The 25,650-nt window shown below is 28.2% G+C and overlaps 1 protein-coding gene across 2 annotated transcripts in view; it reads right to left on the reverse strand.

The window, feature by feature from the left end:
- LOC107439362 (uncharacterized) overlaps positions 1-25,650 on the reverse strand; it is a 50,466-nt gene that overhangs the window by 21,150 nt on the left and 3,666 nt on the right. For both annotated transcript variants that reach the window (XM_087150906.1, XM_087150908.1), the window contains exons 3-6: positions 21,896-22,039; positions 16,949-17,127; positions 13,800-13,903; positions 3,295-3,632 (exon numbers count right to left, since the gene is read on the reverse strand). In XM_087150906.1, coding sequence (XP_087007032.1) covers positions 3,295-3,632; positions 13,800-13,903; positions 16,949-17,127; positions 21,896-22,039 — 765 coding nt within the window. The remainder of the gene's footprint in view (positions 1-3,294; positions 3,633-13,799; positions 13,904-16,948; positions 17,128-21,895; positions 22,040-25,650) is intronic.

Here is a 25,650-nt window from a genome sequence, read left to right on the forward strand (position 1 = left end):
TGTAAAATTTTTTTATTATAATAGTATGGGTGATATTCTTGCATTTTGTTGGGGAAGGGGGGGGAAGCACAAATTATTTCCTTCTTTGCATTTTGTAAATAATCATAATTTAAGAAAATAATTAAAAATAACGAAATAAATAGTAGTAATAGCCGGGAAAAAGATCAGCGACAAAAACACGCGAATCGGACTCCTCAAATGTGTGTTACGTTACGAGATTAGGTTGGTGTAATAAATAATATCGTATAAAAAATATCGAATTTAAAAACTATGAAGAAATAAATTGCAATAACTGCCAAAAATTCAGTACAATTATTTCCTTAAAAAGTTAATACTCAAATGCACGGTTCGAATGTTGTTTGAAACATATCGAGATACTTGAAAACCACATGAAAATCAATATCAGTAACTGCCGAAAATCCAATCAAAACATTACATCGATTTACGATACTATCGGCGTAAATTAAGAGCATCAAAAAGCTTTTATCTAAATGTATGATTAAAATTTTACGTGTAAATTTCTGTAGAAAAGAAAAGTAACATTTTTTACTTTTCAAACGAAAAATCTTTCTGCAAGAACTCTGTAACGTTCTGTAACAATGTCGTCTCGATTCTGCCACAGGGCTGATAGGTATAAATTGGCCTTTCTTAGGACATTTCAACAAAATTCTGGACCATACTTTTGTCAATTATACATCTGAAAACATCTTTGTTATTCAATAACTAAATCTAGAAAACAAATTAAAGCATAAAATAGTTAAAAACGTTTTATTTTATTAATTATTTATTGTACAAACTTACACTGGTGACTGGAGTTCCTTACTTTAAACTTTATTAGCTACTTATTATTACCATGAATTCAATGAAAATCCATTTTACAAGTCAATTTCAGAATTTTTCCTGTTTTTTTTTTTTTTTTTTTAAATGCATTTAGTTCAATAGCTTTTTTTTTCAAACTAAAATTCTCAAATAATTTCAGGTTCTTGTTGAGTAGTGTAAAGTGGATAATTTTACTAATTGTTTAAAAATAGCATATTAACATCAATATATTGATTAATAACCAACATTAAACTTGACAAACTAACAATTCTAGGGCACCATTCAAATATTACCTAATCTAATTATTTTTGGCACTCTTTGACTCTCCTTTGTCAGCAGAAATAAGCAAGTCACAAACCCCTGACCATACTTCTGCAAAAAAGTAGAGCTCTTTTTTGATTTTTTATGTTATTTTAATTTATTCATATTTTAACTTTAATTTAAACTATTTTTAAGAATTTTAGAATTAAACTCAAATAAAAGGTATAACTTTGCCTAAAGCAAAATTTATGTTTAATTTTAATTTATAAAATTTGCAAACTTCTGAAAGAAATATTGTTTAACTTTTTCTCTGAGTAGCCAAAAACTATTTTGTAAAAACGCCATGAACGCATAAATTATGCTCTTCTTGATTGACACATTTTATAAACCAATCTAAGAAAAACAGTAGAGCACCGATTATCTGTCAGATAGTCCAATTATCCGGATTGTTTTCCCACCTATACACTGAAGTACATAGTACATTGAAGTATGAAGTACACAGTAAAAATGAAGTATATATATACAGTGCACTCCCGATTATCCGGGTTAATCACCGGGACAAGTCGCACGGACAATCGAAAAACACGGATAATCCGAAAACTTCTTTAATTAGAGAAAAAATCAATATCAGTACAAAAAATATAAAAATTACTGACATTTGCATGCTGTATAACATCAAACTAGGAATTTTCCTTTTAAAAAATTGTGTAATGCGTCTTCGTCATATATCGATACACATGTTTTACGAACCGCTATAATGTCACCGTAATCAAATCCTCCCATATAATCTAATAAAATTTCCACAGAGCAGCAGAATGAGAAATTGTATTTCCCTCATTTACTACATCTTCTGCATCAGTTACTATCATTACTATTTGATTTAACAACATAACGATGTCTTCATCTGTCAAATAAGTCAAGCTCACATGCATCACTTTGAAAAAAATCTACAAAATTTTCTTCGTCAAGAATTTCGAAACCTCAGATTTCTTTTGCTTGTTCGAGAATACTGCAATCATATTTTTCTTGAACATCTGAAGAAGATTGTTCATCAAGCGATGTGATCTTTCTCCAAGAAGCGTGATAAAGTAGACGATTTTACCTTTGACCATGCTGCTGATATTCCATATACTTCAATCCAATAACGAATATTGCTTCCAAAAATTAGGTAGTGTTACAACTTCATGAATAAAATTTTTTTAATCTTGAAAATGTTTCTCTTTATATTTTTCATGTGACTCCGGAATGAGCACGGATAATCCGCAAACCGGATAATCCGCGCACGGATAATCGAGAGTGTACTGTATATTTAAACTAACTATACATTGAAAAACCCTAACATTAAAGAAACAAAGACCATCTTCCCTCTAAAATTTACTTTCATCACTGCTTTCTTTGATGGTGGTGTCTCGTTTAATTATAATTAGTAACGTTTTAAATTAGTTTCAATATTTTTTTATTATATATACCAATTAAAAGCTCCAATAAAGTAAATCAATAATTTATTAATGATAAAAAAAAATTTTGAATAGTAAGATACACAAATTTTCCCAAACATTTTCCTAATCATTTGTGTTGTTTTTTTAATTTTACATTAAGAATATTACTTATTGATATAGTCTCATATATACTAAAAGCAAACGTTAAAAAAATTGTGATCGCCGACAGGTGATCACAGGCCACTCATTGGCAAAATGGTTGTTATCTAATTTCGTTTATTGTTCCCGCCTACGTTCTTTGGCTTTTTCAGTCTTGGTAATTTAAGTCCAGGCATTGTTAAGTCCAGGCAAACGATCCAGTTTGAACTGTAAGTTAGAATTTCTGATTCTTAATTAAAACAATAAAAACAAAATAATCGTTCAAATGATGGAATTATCTTTTATTCACAACTGAAGAAGTATTTATGGAATCTCTCTAGTCCCATATCTCAAAAATAATCTCACCCACTTAATGCATAACCAAATTAAAAGTGAAAAAAGAAATATTAAAAATTTAACAAACAGCAGCGGTCGCTATAACAACGCATGCACACTGTTTACTATTACTCTTGAACACGGCTGAAAAGTGTGATGGCATCCAAATAAGGTTCGCATGCCATCCAACCCAAAACTACACTCATTTTGCCGATGGGTAATAAGTAAATATGTAAACTAATTGTACATTGAAGAGCCTGAACATTAAAGAAACAAAACCCACCACCCCTCTAAAACTTACTTTCATCACTGGTCTCTTTGATAGTGGTGTCTCGTTCACTTTCTCCAGCACTAAATTGTAGCCTTTTATTCTTTTGGAGGCAAATCTTACCAAGTAAAAGACAGGTAACAGCATGAAAATGAAAGAGAAATTTCTGTTTTCTTGAAAAACTGGCTGGTGAGGACGATGTCCTGTTTCTTCTGTGGGACATTCTGGTAATGAAGTGAGTGGTCTAATATTTAGTTGAGACAAATTCAGAAATTCTTTGAGATTTTTTAATCTTTGTGAAACTAGATTTGGAGTATGAAGTGATGACAAACTTGAACTATAAAGATGAGTTATTACACAGTGAGAATCAGCTGAAATAAACCAATTTTTAATCATTAGAGTCAGCTGCTACCAGATTTAACACTAAACATATCATAACCGGTCAAATGACCGTTTAAGAACTTTTGCATCGAAAATACGCTTATTATCTTATCGTTTTTGGACATTTGACTTCATGAGTTTTTCTAACAATTACATACAGTTAATATTCCATTATTACTATTTCTTTTCGTATTTTGTTTGTTTCGAATAATACTTGTTGTCTACCTATTTCTACCACCACCAGTTATTTGACCGGGAGAACAATTTATCGGATCAGAAATTACGATGTAATATGCGTTCAACGTATTGCATTGGATGAGTTGCACATTTCTGCAAAGACTGTTGCGTAGCTGGTTCAATCAGAACAACCGTGAATTCAAATTTCAAGAAAGTACCTAAAATCTTAGATTGACATTTTTGTGTAAGAAAAAGTAACAAAAACTGAATGTTTTGGTAAGTAGCTTATAATTTATTTTGACAGCTTTACTTCATTTCTAACTAACTGTTAGTTTTTACCCAGAAAAATGTCGAAACAATCAAGATAGCACAGGTTCTTATAAGAAATAGTATTATTTAAAAGAATAATTATGAGAATTATAGTTCTTATATATTCTTATAAATTCTTATAATTATAAGAATAATAATAGAAATAATAATAATTAGAAGAAATATGTTTGTGGAAAATGTACAGTCGGCAAAAAAAAAAAGATATCACCCTGAATAACTTTCGTTCTAATGATCGGATTTTCACGAACTAAGTGTTAATCTTAATGGTTCCTGGGGGTGACCTCAAATATGCTAATTAATTAGTGCTAACTAAACTAGTAATAATATAAATTTACTCAAAAATAATTTAAATAAAAATTACTCAAAAATAGTTAAATAAAATTAAATAAAATTTAAATAAAATTTAAATAAAGTTGTGTGTTTACAGAGCAGCATTTCATCAGGGGACACACTGTCTGCAAACACACAGGAGCCTTTCTGTTGTTAGTGGCAGAGCCAAAACTAACAGTGCCCCGAGGCCCCTAATGAAAATACAAGCATAAAAATAATAATAATTACCACATTAAATAAATATTTACCATAACAACATTCATATAAATTTGCAATATAATCACGTTTACTGAAACAAAAATACTAAACACTTAGAAGACATCAAATGCACCGCCCCCAAAGCACATATAAAACAATTACAGTTAGTAAAAATGAAAAAAGAAATTCCTTATATATTCCAAATCAGCTCAAAAAATAATGTGCTGACACCTAGATAAAAATAGACAAACCAAAGAGCTAAAGAATCCAAGTGCTGCCATCTGTCTAAAAAACCTCAACAGAATATTTTGAAAAAGAAAACATAATCCCAATTAAATTTAAATCCAAAAATTAAAAGATGAAAACCAAATATTTCACCGTCTAGGCCTGCTTAGACGGGCTTCAATATCGGCCAAGTTAATATGATTTGTTTAAAATTTCCTTTATCAAAACATCAAAATTATTAAAGTTGAAAGGAAATCTATTTTTCTTTAAACTGTGTTTAATACCTCAATAGCGGTCAAAAAATCAATACGGTTATTACAAATGAAATTGAATCTCAATATTTGACCAAATACAATATTCTTGAAAATTTTATAATAAAGGTTGGAATAAAAATGCGTAAGGTTAATAACATTAAAATTGAAATCCTTCCTTTTATCATAAACCCCTATGCGATTATTGTTATCAGAAATATTTATATCAAGATCTAAAAAATAAGCACTAGAGTCTTGTGAATTGGTTTTAATTAAACTCAGTTCTTCAGGATAAATATTATTAATCAAATCAAAATCACTACAATCGAAGATGATTAAATCATCAATAAACCTAAAACCTTTTAAAAAATTATTCTGCAAAAATTTTTGTTCATAAAAGTGAAGGAAAATATTAGCGAATGCACTTGAATAACTATTACCCATAGAAATACCCTTAATTTGCCTGTAAAAACTAATACCGTTAAAAAGATAATTCTCAAAAATGTTGACATTGCATAAATTAATCCAGTCTTCCTTGTCAATACCTTCATCAATCAAATAATGTTCAAAAATTTCAATACAAATATTTTTTAAATTATTGTGAGGAATACTGGTAAAAAGATTTTCAAAATCACAGGTAAGAATTGTATTAACTCGATTTTTGTTTAAATATTTAATAACTTCTTGATTGTTATTAATGATGAAATGTTTATCATTAGAAATAATTTTGCTTAAAATAATGTTTAAGTATTTGAAAAATCGTTTACCAAAAACAGAATTATAACACCCTGTGCAGCAAGTAACAAATCTAAATTTAACAGGTGTTTTATGAAATTTAATGGTTGGAAATAAGTATGGGAAATTAAAACTATTTGGTTTTAATCCAGTTTTTTTATAAAAAGCCAAAATTCTATTTTCAATTTCCTTCTTAGAGTTGTTAATCTTAAGGAAAGTATCATTATTATCATATTCAAAACCAATAATATTTCTAAAGAATTTTTTGCACATAAAGCCAAAATTATTTGAAGCTTTATCAACCACACAAATAATAAATTTCCTTTTCAATACTTCTATAGATTTAACAATATTAGAATTCAAATAAAAACCTTGGTATTTTGTGTTGTTATTTAAAAAATTCAATTTAAAATTATATAAAATTTTATATTTCCATTCGAAAAATACTTCTATGGGCCAGTTATATTTCCTTGAGCACTTTGCAATGAAGCAGTCCAAATCTTTACTAATTGAGGAAATGATAAAAGGCAAATTATAATTTCTTCTTGGTCTAAATTTTGTACCAAGTCCCATAAGCAATCTTAGATTTTTATCAGTAACAAGGTCAAGGTTACCCGTTACAATGTGTCCGTGATCTTTATCAACAAAATCTTTATAATGCAATTGTTCACACAAACAGATATCCTCAAGTTCCAATAAATTTTGACAGAAAAAATTGTAATTGCAAATAATATTCTTCAACGTCTTGCTATATTTGAAACAAATTGAAACACTAGTCTTGTCCTTAATAGGAAAAATGTTATTAAAACCATTAACAACCATTGGTAATGAACCTTTTTCGAAAACCTTATCAAGAAAATTAACAACACAATGTTCCTTATTAGATCCTGAAACATTAAAAGTATCAAAGTTGTTGATATTAAGTTTAAATTTAATAAGATCTGAAACAATAAATTTTAAATGAGAATTTGAAAATTTGACAAGTTTCATTTGAGATTTAATAAACCATTTTAACACTGAATTCCTAATACTGAAGATGAAGCTTTTAATCTTTTTTATGTTAGCATCACTAACATCCAAAGAACACAAATTTCCAAAAAGTACCATATTAAATTTATCTCTATGAGATTTGTCCTTATGCTTACCCCTACTACCTCTTAAACTTTTGACAAACCTGTCGTTAAAAATATTCAACTTTTTGTAAATGCAAACAGAATTTAAATCATGGCTGCCTTCTCCATTAAGTTTACTATTAAGTCCGTAAGGGTTTAAAGTTTTTAATTTGCAAATATAAATATTTTCATGATCCAATCTCAGATTCAAATCTTCAATATGTTTAAGAATAAGTATATTAATGTCTTTAAAAGAATGTTTTTGGAAGTGAATAATTTCGATATCAGAATTATTATTTTTCTGAAAGTTTTTAATAACTGAGCGATGACTATTTATCCTTTTGTTAAGTTCAGTGCTTGTCTGTCCAATATATTTTAAAGAGCAGGTATTACATTCAATGAGATAAATAATATTTTTTTGTTTGCAAAAAATTAATTTACTGGAATCAGAAATTTGATCTAAATGTGCGGCGGGACAAGTAAGACAGTTTTTATTCTTACATCTTTTAAATTTTTTTAATTTTTCAATATGTTTATTAAAACAAAACATTTGATCAGGTAACTTATTAACCACAGTAGACCCCTGACCAAGTCTATCTGCAGGACCCCTTGTTAACCCACGCGACGGGTCATGTGGTATAAAATAATCAGTAATTTTGCTAACCATATTAAAAATTGGAAACCTGAAAAGAAATAAATATTATTAGACATGATAAATAAACCATTATGGGACCAGGGCCAGAAACTCCTAAAAAATATTAATAAACAAAAAATATATAATAGAAAATATTAAAAATTACTCAAAAAATCAATTTCCAAACAAGATTGCGCTAATGCAGCAAATCAAAATATGAAAATAGTACATCCAAACGTAAATTCAAATTCTTAAGTGAAATTAATTAAACAGAAGGTAAAAATGAAAACAACCTTAAATACATTAATTCAAATTGGAATAGCGCTCAAGGCAGCTAAAACCAAATTCAAATCATATAAACTAGTAATAATATAAATTTACTCAAAAATAATTTAAATAAAAATTACTCAAAAATAGTTAAATAAAATTAAATAAAATTTAAATAAAATTTAAATAAAGTTGTGTGTTTACAGAGCAGCACTTCATGAGTTTTTCTAACAATTACATACAGTTAATATTCCATTATTACTATTTCTTTTCGTATTTTGTTTGTTTCGAATAATACTTGTTGTCTACCTATTTCTACCACCACCAGTTATTTGACCGGGAGAACAATTTATCGGATCAGAAATTACGATGTAATATGCGTTCAACGTATTGCATTGGATGAGTTGCACATTTCTGCAAAGACTGTTGCGTAGCTGGTTCAATCAGAACAACCGTGAATTCAAATTTCAAGAAAGTACCTAAAATCTTAGATTGACATTTTTGTGTAAGAAAAAGTAACAAAAACTGAATGTTTTGGTAAGTAGCTTATAATTTATTTTGACAGCTTTACTTCATTTCTAACTAACTGTTAGTTTTTACCCAGAAAAATGTCGAAACAATCAAGATAGCACAGGTTCTTATAAGAAATAGTATTATTTAAAAGAATAATTATGAGAATTATAGTTCTTATATATTCTTATAAATTCTTATAATTATAAGAATAATAATAGAAATAATAATAATTAGAAGAAATATGTTTGTGGAAAATGTACAGTCGGCAAAAAAAAAAAGATATCACCCTGAATAACTTTCGTTCTAATGATCGGATTTTCACGAACTAAGTGTTAATCTTAATGGTTCCTGGGGGTGACCTCAAATATGCTAATTAATTAGTGCTAACTATTAATTAAGTTACGAAATCAGACACAAAAACGTACTTTCTCTGAATAAACATATATTTTTTCTTACATATTTGGATTCTTAACCTTCAAAATATAGGGGGTAGCTGCAATCTGGGAAATATGGTCCCCATAGTTTGGTCAGGAGAGCGATCCAAAGTTCGTACCCCTTAATGTTAATTTCACTTTTTACGTTTTTAGTCATATTTTAAAAACTAATAAAGCAATTCGAAGAAAATTTCACCCAGTCATAAAACTCATTTACCCAAAGATAATTTCACGAAAAAAATAATTTTTAATAATTTATACCATATTAATTTTTTTATACCATATTAATCTACATATTTTTCAATTGAAAAATCTAAAGTTTCAACTGTTTTTATTTATTAGAAGCTGAGAAAAATTAAAATGAATTATTTTTAAAAAAATAATTTGGCGACAATGAAGAAATGATTAAATGGAGCGATTAATATTAAAATGTGATAAACTTGCGAGGAACTTGACTTCGCGCGCTTAGCATAAAATTTCATTCATATTTTTTTCGCTAATAATCGTTTGCTTATCTTTTCATTTTCATTTTTTTAAGCTATAAAATACGATGTTTCTTCTTTAGTCGTCTAAAATTCTATTTGCAATTTAGTAAAGAAATTTGAATAAAACATTTTATTGAATAAAATACATTTTATTCAGAGAATGTGGAGTTTTATAAAAGCATGCTTCTGATAGAATATGATTATACAACAGATTGTGCTTCTTTAATGTGATTATTTTTTATTTTTTTTTTCTCAATAACTGATAAAATTTCAATAATATACATACGCATGAATAAATTTGGAATAAAATATTCATCAATTTCATGAATATATATTTTATAAATATTAATAAAAATACGCAGTCAACATTTTTAAGCATCTCTCACAACATCGCAAATTTCTCAAAATTTTATGGGGTAAACTAACCAGTGAAGGAATACTTAAGCTTAGCTTGTCTTTAAAAAAAATCATAAAAATTTCAAAATTTGTAATTTTAGCTAAATGATGTATTTGTTATTAAATGTATGTCGACATATTTGTTATTAAATGCAAATTATGTAAAAAAAATTTAGATAACTTACATAATATTGTTTTAAGCTTTTGGTGGTTTAAATAATAAGTAGTAAGATAACCAAGTGAAGGAACAGTTCTTAAATTGAATAAACACTAAATTTTCCAGTGAATGAACACTTAATTTTGAGAATGTTTGATGCTCGTTAGGAATCCTTAGGCCACACAGATATCTGTCGCCCTGTAGATGCCTGAATAGACTGATGTTAACACAGGCGGGCATTAGGAAAAAAAAAATCTTTTAAGTTTTCGTGCCCCCCATTTCAGTATCTTAAGGGCCTTACGAGCTCTGTTTAAAAAGAGAGTATCATATCAGATATATATATATATATATATATATATATATATATATATATATATATATATATATATATATATATATATATATATATATATATAACAAAAATAATCATAGTAGCAGTATTTGGTGGTAAATGTAGCTTATCGTAATTGAAGAATATGCTGTGCGACATTTTATGGTGAATTTGCGAACGTAAGTTTCAGAATGTATCGAAACATGTGGATGCTATTTGCTAATCATCTTTATCCAAAGAAAACCATGTAACGTAAATATCTAGCAAAATGAAGCAATTTTTTAAACAATGAATCATACAATATGCAACATATTATTTCAATATCTTATTCTTAAACATAACATATTTCAATGTTTTTAAAATGCCACTAAACTTTCAGCAATTCATTGAGTTATAGAAAAAAGAAATCGTAAATTACAGAAAACCTTGTGAATGTGCATTAGAATTACTATACAATCTACATTTTATTTTTCATGCACTTTTTTTTTCTTCAAACTTTCATGCCTAGAAGACTCGATTAAAGCTGTAAAAATCATTATCCCTAAAATTTTGTATATAGCTATTATAAGTTATGTTAATTTGATTTTAGTATGAAATCCTCGAATAAACATAGCAAAAATAGCATAATCTAAATAATATCAGATAAAAAGTTCATGTATTTAAATTCTGAAAACTTATAAATCGATTCAAATTTTCTTTTCAAAAGAGATTAAAATAATTTTTTTTTATTTATTTATTTTGCTTTTTGGACATAAACGAACTTAAAAATTGTCTATTGCCTAGAAACTTCGAGGTGTTTTCTATTAACTATTAATTAAACCTCTCAGAGCAATCACAAAACATTATTTCAATTTTTTTACAGTCAGAAATTGGTTGCCTAGCAACCTAGTAAAATTAAGCGTTTCTCTTTTGAATCAGTCAAGGGTTATCTTAAAATATTTATTTGCGCAGGCGACTTTTTTGACGGTTTTCTGGACTATTGCCAAATATATAAACCTTTATTGCAACCCAATTTACGACCCAATTGTTTTAAAATTTTGTCTACCCCCCCTAATTCAAGTGTCTAGATTCCAAATATGTAAAAAAAAATATATGTTTATTCAGAGAAAGTACGTTTTTGTGTCTGATTTCGTAACTTAATTAATAGTTAGCACTAATTAATTAGCATATTTGAGGTCACCCCCAGGAACCATTAAGATTGACACTTAGTTCATGAAAATCGGATCATTAGAACGAAAGTTATTCAGGGTGATATCTTTTTTTTTGCGGACTGTACAATGGAAACACCCTGTATATGTAAAAAATGCGTTAAACAATAAATTAAAATTCTTATTCCTTGTGTTTGTAATACATAAGAATTGGCATCATACAATTTTGTTTAATTATAGCAAAGTTTTTTTAGTTTATTTCCTTCCTAACATCCATATTTTATACATTCAATCAAGAAACATAAAGATCGCTCATTTGACCGGCTATGGGTAGAAATAGGTATACATTAAGTGCTGGTATGTTTAGTGTTAATAAATTAATTTTCAGATATTTTTTTATTACATATACCAATTAAAAGCTCTGATAAGGTAAACCAATAAAACCTAATGTTATTTAAAAATGATATTATAACTAAATTAATACTTCCAACCAAAATTGTTAAAATTACTATGTATTAATTACAAACTAATCACTGAAAAAATAAAATAGTTGTTTTTATACAAGCTCAATATTTCCAAGAATTTCTAAAGACAAAGACTAATCTGTCACTTATATATCAAATAAAGAATAAATAAATTTAGACATGGAAGCATAAAAAAATTCAATTATTCTAAATTACTCTTCACAAAACAAGTCTTTCGCCAAAAATATCATTGTTTATAAATTCAAAATATCATTCTTATCATATATTCATTATTATATATAAATTATGTATTCATTAATATCATTACTTATAGACTTAATACCTAAAAATATCATTATATATGTTTAAGAAATTTCAAAATTATTTATATAAATGAATCTAAATTGTTATAATTAAAATATGCTTATTGAATGACAAATTATTTACCTATTACTAATGGAAAATAATCATTTAAAAGATTCAAATCACTTTAGTTTACATTTAGCCTTAAAAAGAAAGTCTAATTATCCTTTGATAATCAAAAGATAATTTACATGCATAACCCTTCGACATTATTCGTCAGGATAATACCTTGAATATTAATGAAATCAGACTATTAAAAAAAATCACGACCTTAAAAATACATTTATAAATATTCATTAATAAAGTATATTTTCAACATAAATCAATGATTTTTATTATAAAAAAAGTCAAGTGATTTAAATCAGAAGCCTTTCTTTAAATCAAATAATCTAGTAGTATCCAATAATTTATCAAGTAATTTAAATCATGAGGACTCTGGTTGTTACATGTGATTGAAGTTTGGTATGAGTTTAGAAGCAGAAAAATTGAACAGTGAAGAAATAGAGTGATTTAACTGAACTCTGAACATTTATTTAAACACAATAGATCATGATTACAGATATGTAAAACAGTTCTAGGAAAAATGTTGAACTATGCATGTTGAAACATGTTTTTGAAATTAAAAATAGAACTGTAATAAAAAATATAAATTAAAGGAATTATTATATTAAATAAAATACAAATTAAATTAAAGAAATATATTTTTTACAAACATATTTAAAAATTTCCCTTCACATTACAAAACTGTACTGTTAGTTATTAATTATCATTACTTATTGAAATCTCAATAGGAATAGTTTATTGAGTTAATCTAAAGATTTAATAATCTGCTGAAAATTACAATTTCATTTAATGAAATTGTTTTCCTAGTTTTAAATAAAACTTAGCATTTTTCTTAAAGAAATTAATTTAACAATCTTTTAATATTAAATTATTTAACAATTTTATTACACTTCGCCTATGATTGGGGAGCATCTATTTGATTGCCCCTCTCTTCTTGACATTCGTTCCCGTGATGGCTTTCGTTCCCTCTTACCTTCTGGAGCTACTTCAGTGTTGTATTGGACAGCAAGACGCCTTATGTCTGAGAAGACGATGGCGGAATTAATTTTTTAAAAAAATTCTTTTAATTGACTATTTTTTAAGAAACAATTACATAATTATTGAATATAATTAGATAAAAATAATTTTAGATAAAGTGTTAAAAAAATCAATTCAAATTTTAAAAATTATTTATCTCTATCATACTAAATTCCTCTTCTTAAAATAGTAAGCATATGACCTTGAATTCAATCTTCTTAAATTTAAGGATTAAAAAAAAGTTATTATTTTATCTTTATAACATAATTCCAGAGTCCAACAACATAGAAACAACATATTTGATAGAATAGATAAGGTTCTTTAATCACTTTTATATAAATTGCTGATGCCCCCAAAGTTCAACAAAACCAATTATTGCAATTTTATAATTGTTAAATTTATGATATAAATCAAGCAAAAATAGCAAAATTGCAGAGAATGGCATACCTCTGATTTGTAGACAGAAATCAGATATATTTTTAGCACATAATTTTATATCAAATTTGAAACAGAAAATTTTGACTTACAATTTTTGCTAACAGCTGGTTGCAATAGAAAAAACATAAATTCAAACTGTTTGGCATTCCAGAATAAAATCCATTTAGTGCACTTGGAAGGGAAGCTTAGAAATCTGCAATATATAAAAAAAATTACTCGCAATATATGTATATAAACAGTGGTACCTCTATTTAATGAAGTTGCTAAATCCCGATAATACACAGTCCAGTCACATTAATGTGACCACCTGTCAAAAGCCAGAATAACCACCCTTGGCAGAGCGGACCGCTGAGAGACATGCAGGAAGAGAGTCAATTAGGTTTTTGAAGGTGTTCGCTGGGATGTTGAACCATGCAGTCTCCAGTGCCATGGCCAGCTGCGCGAGATTTTACACAGTTAAGGATCCATGGCGTGAACAACCCGAGTGAGGTGGTCCCACAAATTCTCAGTTGGGTTTAAATCCGGTGAGTTTGCTGGCCAGAGGAGTACGGTAACCTCATCCTGGTGCTCTTCGAACCATGCGCATACACTGCGAGTTGTATGACACCTCGCATTGTCCTGCTTGTAGATGCCATCATTCTGAGGAAAAACCATTTGCATGCAGGGGTGGACATGGTCCGCAAGGACAGATGCGTACTTGTGCTGATCCAGCATGTCTTGATAAGTGCACCCAGTGAATGCCAGGAAAACATTCCCCAAACCATAATGCTCCCTCCTGCAACCTGGATTGACGTCGAAAGTAGGTGGTGGTCACATTAATGTGACTGGATTGTGTAAGTTAATTATGTGGAAAATTTATTAAATAGAAAATCACCTTTTAAAATACTTAAACACAAAGCAGGTTTTAAATTCATAAACACTAGACATAATTAAAATGGCAATTGATACACCTTTTTCATGAAAACTAGTATCTACTATTTATTTTATAAATCTTAGCCATAAAAGAAATATGCATGGAAAGCAAGAATAGAGCAAAACATTATCCACTACATGCTACATACATTTTCAACTAAAAAAAGTTAAATTTACGTATAAAACTATAGCTGCATTTATTATAAAAGTAATTTTAAACGTTCATTACCACATGCGTTCTTAAGTTTAATTGCTACTGATTAAATCGGTTTCATCTGAGCTTTTCGTTTGAAATGCAAACAAAAAGGAAAAGAGATTTTACTGATTTCTCTATAAAAGGATGCAAAAATCAATTCAAGGTCACTTCCCCCATAAAATGCATTAAAGTTTAAAATGTTCGGAAATATTTTGGGAAATAGGGAAAATAGATATCAATGAAAAGTTCGTGAAATAGAAAATTCACTTTGTTATTTGGAAGCTATATTACGAAGAAATTTCCAAAATTTTCTTGGAACATCGAAAAAAATCGCAAAAAAGAGAAATTTTCAAAGTGGAAGTTCGTTAAATAGAAGTCTGACTGGATAGATATATATATATACTGCCACCAATAAAATCAGTGAGTTATAAAATTAGCCACTTTTTACAATCAAACCTGTAAGAACAAAATAACTGAAAAATCTCTGTTAAAAGCATCCCTTAATAAAATTAATCATTATTATCAAATAAAATCATTATCATTTATTTAAAGCTTATTATAAATCGTTTAATAAAAACCTTTTGGTGAATATAACTTTCAAAATAAAAAATATCATCTTCTTTTCTTTCTTTATAATTCTTTTTTTGCCTAAATGTTTAGAACTTTCGAATTTCATAGTTTTTTTTAGCAGGAAATAAGTCTCTTCCACAAAGGAAAAAACTGTGGGAAAAGCATCCCCAGAAGAAATAGGTTTCTTCCAACCCAAGTGAAAGAAATGGAAGAAACTCTTTTTTAAAAAAAGGAAATACATATTAAAACAGGTTGTAAATAGTTTGGAATTGTAATCTAGTTAAGATAAAAGGGTTAATTTTTAAGCTATTTCATATATAGTCGTTAAATAAGCCACAACTGTAAAGCAACAATTCGGAGGATAAATTTATTTTTACAAATTTCTAAAAAAAATAAATAAATAAATAAACAAAATTGTATTTCTTCTATACATTACACAAAAGAGTATATTAAAATTTAATTTTATAATTATATAAATATTCGACAAAATAACATACTGAAATTTCACTAATAATACTATGTAAACAAATTATAAAATAAATACATAAACTATTGATAAACACATATTGAATTTATAATTACAAATCGTATGAGAATTTTTCAATAATCCAATACTGTTAAACATGAATACAGAAACCAACTCTTAAATAATATACCGATATGTGATTTCTGAAAAAATAAATCATCAGAATTTTTTTTCAAAGTGTAGTTTTTTTTCTTTCTTTTTTCTATCTTCAGGGGTCTGTCCAGACATTTTGTGAACAGTCCGTTTTTGTAAAATTGTGAAAAAACTACTCACAATTTGTGAATATAAAATAAACATTAAGTAACATTCTTTCAACCAGGGTCCTGCTTTTGTGAATTTGTGCAAATAGGGTCCTGTCATTGCAAAAAACTTTTTCAAGAAGTTTTTAAATTGTAAAGACATACAAGATTATGCTCAACACTGTAAAACTATAATTTAAAAAAATTACATTTTCAAAAATAAACAGCAATTTCTGCTACTAATATAGAGATGCAACATACAAATATTTGATATTTAGGCTATACTGCTGAACGCAGAATATTCATTTCGGATGAATAAAGGAAGAAGCGGCTGCCAAAGACAAAACTTAGTTCTATTACATCTGTCTTTCTTTCTCCCCCTTCCTGGGAAGGGTTTATTTGAATTACAAAATTACAAAATAATAATGAAGATAAACAAATTTGTGAAGGGTCCGATTAAAAGATAAATGATTTTGTGAAGGGTCCATTTTTAAGTTAAAATATTTTATGAAGGATTCGTTTTTATGAAAAGATATTTTGTGAAGGGTCTGTTAACAGACCCAAATGTCTTCTAAACAGACCCCTGATCTTTTATGTACATAGAAGATAAATAAAGAGACAGTTATTTTTACGTATAAAAGTAATATTATAACGTTACATTTTTGATGAAAAAAGATCACATTCACAAGAAATTTTAATTATTTCCCAGGGTTCAATATTTATGCCCACAAAAATCAACCTTACACTTAAAAATTTCTTCTCTGACATTTAATCAGTCTTTGTGCATATACTTACTGGTAAAATGCTGTATAAGATTGTATATTTAGGCCCCTTTGAATGCCCACTATGTAGCTAGCTTGCATGAAACGATCCGATTTCAGTTGTTCAGTAGTGTTTAGTTGCATCAACATCAAGTTTCCACATGGCTCCCATTCACTCCATTTGGAAATATCAGAAATCAAGGAAAATGCATACTACAATAGAAATACGAAGAATCATTTTGATTAAACAAGGTGCGTAACCAAAGCTTTCAGGAAAAAAATAAGTACCTTTTAAGTACTTTTTAAGCACTTAAAAAATATTTTTAAGCACTATATACATTAACAAAATGCAAAATAATTTTCAAAGACTTTACATGATAAAATAACTAGTTTCTGTCAAAGAACTCTTTTTCTTGATTACATTAGCCAAGATAAAGAGATTTTTCGGCTCTATTTAAGAGGGAGGAAAATGAAGTCGGAAATTGAGAATCTCGTGCAAAATGCAGCCAAGTTGCACAAGATAGGGCAAGAATAATTCCCACTGAATCCAGCTCAGTATATGCATATGTGGACCAGCAAATATTTCCTCAAACATGTAAAATGATTGGCGCTATCATACGCTACAGAATGAAAGTACGCCGAAATGCATTGACTTTGAATGATTTGTGAAAACATTGAATAGAACAATCTGTAAAATACGCTTTTGCATAATACGTGGCAAAAATCTACATGGCAAAGAAAAAAAATTTTCAATTTAAATTTCAATTCAAATTAAATTTTAAATTTCGAAAAGGAAAAATTATGCGCTTTTTAAAAACACCCAATAAAAAAAGCACCTTTAAGGGTTTTTAAGAAACAAAAATCCAAAATAAGCACCTTTAAGCACTTTTTAAAAATGCTATGCACCCTGTTAAATTTTTTTTTCATTGCATATATTAACTTCTGATCCCTGTGGTAGAATTGCGGCGACATGGTCACGGAATGTTGCATAGCTCTTGCAGAAAGAAAAAAAAATCTCCTCTAAAAAAAACAAATTGGTGTGCTTTTCTGCAGAAATCTACACATAAAATTTGAAATCACATTTTTAAACGCTCAATTAACGCCGATATTGTAAATCCATTTTGATTGCATTTTTGAAAGTTATTGACAGTGATTTTCATGTGGCCTTTAGATATTCCGATATATTTCAGGCAACATGGGAAATTCAAATCGCGCTTTTGATTATTTACTTTTTAAGGCAATGATTCCATAATTCTTTTTTTTTTTTGGCAGTTGTGGCTTAAAATGTCCACACTGTTTTTAAAACCCAATATTTTTGAAAGTTATTATTTATCACAACAATTAAATGTTGAAACAAAACAGACATTCGAGTAACCCCTTTCTGAAGAGTCTTGATTTGCGTGCTTTCGTCGTCGATCTGTTTTTGCTACCGATTTCATGATATTTATTTATTTAATGTGATGATGATTTACAAAATGCGACAATGGAAATAATTGGTGTGCTCCCCTCCACGAACAAAATCCGAGAATATCCCCTATAGTATATTAGAATCAAAAAAATAATACATATTCTATTAAAAAAAATATATTGCTTTTTTTTTTGTAAACCAGCATTTTTGTTACCTTAAATTAGTATCATACATCTTTGTTATAACTGAAAGTATCTTGCAGAAAGATATTAGTGCTAGAGAATTTTGTTGCAGAAAGCCAGAAAAAATCCTGACACAGGGCTTCACTGCTCCACTCAGAGTGGATCTGCATAATTGCAACTGTGTGACATTAAATTGTGATTATTAAGAGCCATAGAGCATTGCGATTGCATTTTACACAGTTAATGGACATAAATTAATGAATATTAATCAGGAAAGTAAATAAATACTACCCAATCTTTTCAAGATGAAATTCAAAAAAACAAAAATAGAATAGGATCATTCAATAAGTATTAATTGAAACTTAAAAACAAATGGGAGGAAGACAATCAAGGAAATTATGTTTTTTTTTTCTAAATAAATATTTTCTGTAAGTAAAACCTTGCTACAACAATATTTTGGGGGCCAAATAAATATATTGTTATAGAGGGATATATTGTTATATCAAGGACCTACATACTTTGGGGATACCAGGGATGAGAGTAGTTGGAAAGTAAAAAAGAGGAAATTCAAGAATGAATATATATATATATATATATATATATATATATATATATATATATATATATATATATATATATATATATATATATATATATATATATATATATATATATATATATATATATATATATATACACAAAAATTTGACAAAAAAGTGCAATTTTTAAACTTGTAAACCATGTGATTATAAATCCCGATGATTAATTTTAAAATTGCATTTATATATAAATATGAATCACATGCATGATTTTGAATTAAGAGAATATGAATCACATGCATGATTTGAAATTAAGAGAATATGAATTACATGCATGATTTAAAATTAAGAGAATATGAATCCCGAAATGAGGCTTCTAAATCACATGAATATGAAACTCTATATCGTATTTAAGAAATGCGAAAATACAAATCATGATGCTTAATTTTTAGATCACGTAAATACGAATCACGATGTGTAATTCTTAAATAGTGCGAATACGAATTACACTGTCTAATTTTTAAAGCACACATAAATAGGAAAATGGATGTTTGATATTACAACCGCAAAAACGAATCACGACATTGGATTTTAAGCTCGCATGAATATGAATCGCTATATAGGGCTTTAAAAAAGCGTAATTACAAATCGCGATATTGGATTTTTAAATCTCGTAAATAAGAATCGCAGTGTACGACATTTAAATCGCCTGATTAAGAATCACAACGTTCAACTTTTAAATCAGGTAATTACGAAAATCAATGTTTGAGGTAGGAATGAGGACTTCAATACTTTCGCGTAGCGGAAAATTTAATTCCTCATAAAATATTTTAACTTGTGCAAAAAAAAATTTCAGCGGAAATCTGCGAATCCGCGGAAGAATCACATCCCTGGGATTTTTTTAAAATTTAATTTTATACAGTAAGAAACCGATTATCCGGAACGATCGGGACAATCACTATTCTGGATAACTGATTTTTCCAGTTTTCTGAATTGCTACTAAAAGCCAGTTTTTTTATTATTAAACCCAACTAAAAAAAATTAAATATTTGGAGATAATCTTAAAAAGAAGAAAAAACAATGAATTAATACAATAATGATTATTTCCAAAATAATGGTAAGGTAAACATCTTTCAAAAAAGAAAGAAGAATCCTAAAACCTTATGAGGAAAAAAAACATTTTTCAAAAAAAAATGGCGGTAAATTTATCGAATTTCATTCAGGCTTTTTGGTTTTCCGATTTTCTGATTTCCGGATAAAGGTTTCTGTACTGTATATGTATTAACTATAAATGTATTAACTATAAATGTATTAACTATAAATGTATTTATATATCATGCAAAAAATTAATTTACAAAGTAGTAATTATGGTTAAATATTAAGAACGATTGAAATAAATTCAGAAAATAAGGTAGTAAACACAACTGAAAACAGTATTTATTAAAAATAATCTGATATTTTTGTTTGTTTATTCATTTATTTGACTGTCAAGTCAACCAACAAAGTATGCAGTGAGTCCAAAGCATGAAAATGATTTTCGTTTGCGAATGGTGCTCTACCCATCCTCTATGGAGAAAAAAAAATTCTCTTTCAGGTGTTAATGTGATGCTTGTGGTCATTTGTGACTCATGATCAGCTTTTAACATAAAGGTAATGAAATCAGATAGGAATGTGACTTCTTAAGAGATAAGGGAGGCAATCCTAAGAATGGAAACTCTTGAGCAGTGAGTCTTCTCTTGTCAGAAAAGATGGGGAAAAATGGCAAAAGATTATAAAATAAGATTTTTCGCATTATTTGAAAACCAATAAGAAATGGAGAAAATAAGGTTGAAATTTGGAAAAAAAATAGTTTTACAGGGGTTTATTGCTTCAGAGAATATCGTATGAGACAAGCATGACATTAATTCATATGCAAGTTTGTCAGGACCATGAAACATATTCGTAATAAAGGGAGTTATTGTTATATCGGATATCACAGTAGCGAGCGTTCACTGTATATCGGAAATAAAAATGAAAAAAGGAACTTTTTATGTTAAGTTCTGCTTTATCATAGCTGCCAACCTTAGGAATCAAAAATTAGGAACACTATATGCGACAAAATAATACGCAAAAATTAGGAGAGTAAGACCAAAATTTAACTATTAAATAATAACACTAATAGACATATATTTAAATACCGTATGTAAATTAGTAAAACAAAACTATAAACACTATCTTGTGTGGGAAATTAATAATATTAATATTTTATAATTATGAATACCGGTATAATAATTTAAAAGCAACCATTACCTATTAATACATAATTATTCTTCTGAAAATTATAAAACACAGGTAAATAATAATCTACATCACTAACAAATATTTCTGATGCAAGTGTTAAAATACTACAATAAATTTTTTAAAAAATAATAATAGTTGTTAAAGATTCATCTTAGTGAAATGATCAGCAACAGCTATTGGAATAGTACTTTCAAATAAAAAGCTACTAAAAATTACTTCAGCACAATAAACACAGGAAGCGCTGTTGCAGCGATCAGAATAAGGTATTGGTTTAAAAGCAAATATACTGCAATTTTATGAAAATTCAGATTTTTTATAAAAATATCAGATTTTCAGATTTGATTTAAAAATTAGGAACAAATCCGAAAAGTTCAGAACAGTTGGCAGCTATGCTTTATAGACTAGAAATTTCTTTTACATTTTTAAAAAACAATACAAATTTTAGGTAAAAGTGAAAACTTATCCACTATTTTTAAACAAGTTTAAAAATAATAGAAGAATGTCTTGCATAAATAGAAAAAAATAGTTTTAAAAAATCACCATTTAAAAGAAATAAAGCTATAAAAACTTACCATAGTAGAACAAGCAACAGCACAGGTAGCTCCATACAATTTTAAGCTGCTTTTGAGACCAGGCATTAAAATATTTTTGCTAAAACAATGACTCTCTGATAATGACAGGAGTTTCCATTTATTACTAGTTTGCACTGGGCAGGCCTAAAAATATATCATATATATATATTCATAAATATATATTTATATATATATTCATAAATATATATTTATATATATATTCATAAATATATATTTATATATATATTCATAAATATATATTTATATATATATTCATAAATATATATTTATATATATATTCATAAATATACATTTATATATATATTTAACAAAAAGAAGAATAAAATAAAATAGAAAATTTTTTAATGAAAACACGTAAGGGTCTTCATCAGAACACATCCTTTACTATGAATGAGATATTTCTGAATAAAGAATAATTATCCAATGAAAAAATTTACTCTCTATAACGAATCTATATTGATAAAAAATAAAAATGCAATTAAAAATGAGTTTGAAATAAAAGAAAGCAGAAAATAAACTTACCGGTGTGGAGCAAAAGTTAAAAAAAAATGTTTTAAAAATAGATAATCTAATTTAACAGTTAAAAAAATTTCACGAAAAAAGAATAAAAAACAGTGCTTAAAGCTTAAATTGTACAAAATAATTTTAAGAATATATTTGGTAGAAAAAAACCCTAAGCATGTCCTGTTATAACCCTATTTCATCAAGGTTCCTCCTATAACCATATATTATCCAATATTGTATGGTTATATTATATCCCTCCTACATTGTAAAAGAGGTTTTACTGTAATTTGATTAAAAATCAAATATTTATGTTTGTTTACTTATTGCAGCCCAAATTATTTCAAGTAGGTAAAAATGTTGTTCATTTTAGTGTTAAAACAATGAATTTAGCTGAACCATTTTAAAAGCTTTTACTAACTCACTCTTCTTCCTGAAACAAGAAATTTAAAATAGACAACATATTCCGCATTTTGATAAAAATATAAAAAACTTTATGGTTTTTAACATTATGAACTTTACAGTATCTCCCTTTGAGTTTGTGATACAAGCAGAGGTAATAGTAACACAAAGCCCAAAACCCTAAGAAATTTATGTGCTACAATTCGATATCAATTTATATGCCATACATGTTTCATATTTAACATAATTTTTTGAACTATCATTAATAATTAAATTAGCTACGTATGCAGAATACTACACCTTTAGAGTAACTAATCCAAGAAAACACTTACTTATTACAAGAATCACTCAGGGCCGTCTTTAAACTATTTGAGGCCCTGGGCACATTAGGATCATGGGGCCCCTATGACCTTGAGAAAACACTATTTAGTTACAATAGATAAAGAAAGACAAACAAGGTTCTAAATTTATTTTTATTTAGTTACTAGCTATAAAAAAATAGGAAATATAAAAAATAATCTACAAAAGTAACTCGCTTAACTTAAAATCCTTAGATTAATTCTATGTTGATTGCAAAGGTACCCTTCTAGATTTAAGATGAGCAAAATCGTTAATCACTTCTTCAAAATCTATGGTATTGAGAATATCACATTCTATGGACATCAGCGACAAACTATTTAATCTCTCTTGAAGCATTGTACTTCTTAATTCATTTTTTATTCGTTTCAATTTGGAGAAGGAGCGTTCTCCGCTGCAGTTAGTTACCATCATGCTTAAAAATATTCTCAATGCAATTTCTACGTTAGGAAATGTGTCTTCAATTTTGTTTTGCTTTAATAGATTATATACTTCCTGTACACTGTTAGATGCTTCATTTTCACTCTGAACATTTATTAAGTATTCTTTTAAATGTTGACATTCTATTTCTAACTCTTTTTCATTTACATCTTCGTGATAGATTTGAGAAAATTCTTTGCATCCTTGTCGTATCTCTTCGGAATTCAGAGTTTTTAAGTGAAAAAATAAACTAAAACGTTGACTGACGATCTCATATGAACTTTGTCGCTGTTTTAGATGAACACTCAAGGTATCGATTATTGGGAGAAAGGTTTCTACGTTGAATCGCTCTTTTCCATTCAATTGGACTGATGGCGCAGAGCCATCAAAAAAACTCTGCCGTGAGCTTCTACGTCTTGTTCTTTGAGATAGATCCTTGTAGTCAGATTCTGGGTTATTTTCTTTGGCAGATGATTCGAAGTTATCAAATTTATCCCTGAGGTTAGTAATAAAATCATAAAGTGAAGTCAACAAATTGGTTGCAACGTCCAGTGTTATTGTTTCTTTCTGAAGATAATTACTTGTTTTGTCTATTCTTTCCAATATAGTGCTCCAGATTTCCGTCAGTATAATAAATTCTAGATTTCCCATTTTTCTAGACAGACTAAGGGCTTCGTCTCTTGTTTCTCGTGCCTGTTCAGTATCGTTTGCGATGGTGATTAAAGCTTCTAATATTCTTTTATAACCCCCATGCAAAGCACTTACTGCATCAGCTCGGGCTGACCATCTGGTTTGTGAAAGACTCTTAACAACTTTTTTTGAACCTAAATGTTCTGTTAACATATTCCATCTGTGGGTAGAGCCCGAAAAAAAGTTGTACACTTTCTGAACTATTTCAAAAAACTGTGATGCCTCCGGTACACACCCAGCAGCATGGACACCTACCAAGTTTAGTGAATGTCCTGCACATGGTATAAAGGTGGCAAATTCACATTTTTCCTTGATTCTTGTTTGTAGACCACTATACTTTCCCGACATATTTGAAGCATTGTCGTAGCTTTGTCCTCTGCAATCTTTTAAGGGAATATCATGTATCTCTAAAAAATTTAAGATGGTCTCCGCTAAATACTTAGATTTATGTTCTTTAATAGGTATAAATTTCAAAAACCTTTCAACAGGAACACAGTCTTTTACGTATCGAATGATGAAAGTTAGCTGGTCAATATGAGACAGATCGGGCGTACTGTCAACGCTTATGGAAAAATATTTTGCTGATTTAACTTCATTTATAATTTTTTTTAGAACCTGTTTTCCCATTACTTCAATAAACTCATTACAGATATTTGCTGATAAATAAGAAATGTTACCCTTTCCAGGATTCCCAAATTTTTTTAAGTGATCTGCAAGAAATGGATCAAATTCACTCAATAATTCCACACAACCCAAATAATTTCCATTGTTTGGAGATCCTAGGATTTCATTGTCGCCGCGAAATGGAAGCCCTCTCGATGCCAAAAATTTTACAACAGCTACAATCCGTTTAAGTACGTTTCTCCAGTAATCCACTTCCTTTTGATGTTGAGATAATAAGTCTATATCTACTCTACCAACCGCTTTACTTCGTGCCAGATAAGTCATCATAGATTGCTTATGCGCTGGGCAATTTTCATGTGTTAAAATTATGTGATTAATATGCTTCCAATCATTACATCCATTCCGAGAGCAAAGATTAACATCAGTTGGGTTAAATAAGCAGCATGAAAAACAAAATACAGAGCATTTGGAAGGCGAATACAGCAACCATTTTCTTTCGACGCTTTCATTGTTCTTTAATTTGCGAATAAATAATGCTTTGTTGAAATATCTCGTTACTAATTTATTACCATCTTTGTATGTTCTGGATGCCTCGGAAAAGTCAGAATCTTTATTTTGAAAATATACTGGTCCCTTACGAATTAAAATTTCGCGATTTATTTCAACAAACTTTTCGTGAAAATAATCGGCGGGATCGTGCGATATTAATTCTTCTGTGTTGGAAAACTGCTGTTCAATTG

The sequence above is a fragment of the Parasteatoda tepidariorum genome, chromosome 9 (genome assembly GCF_982258835.1).
Source record: "Parasteatoda tepidariorum strain Cologne lab strain chromosome 9, Ptep-v5.0, whole genome shotgun sequence".
Lineage (NCBI taxonomy): Eukaryota > Metazoa > Arthropoda > Arachnida > Araneae > Theridiidae > Parasteatoda > Parasteatoda tepidariorum.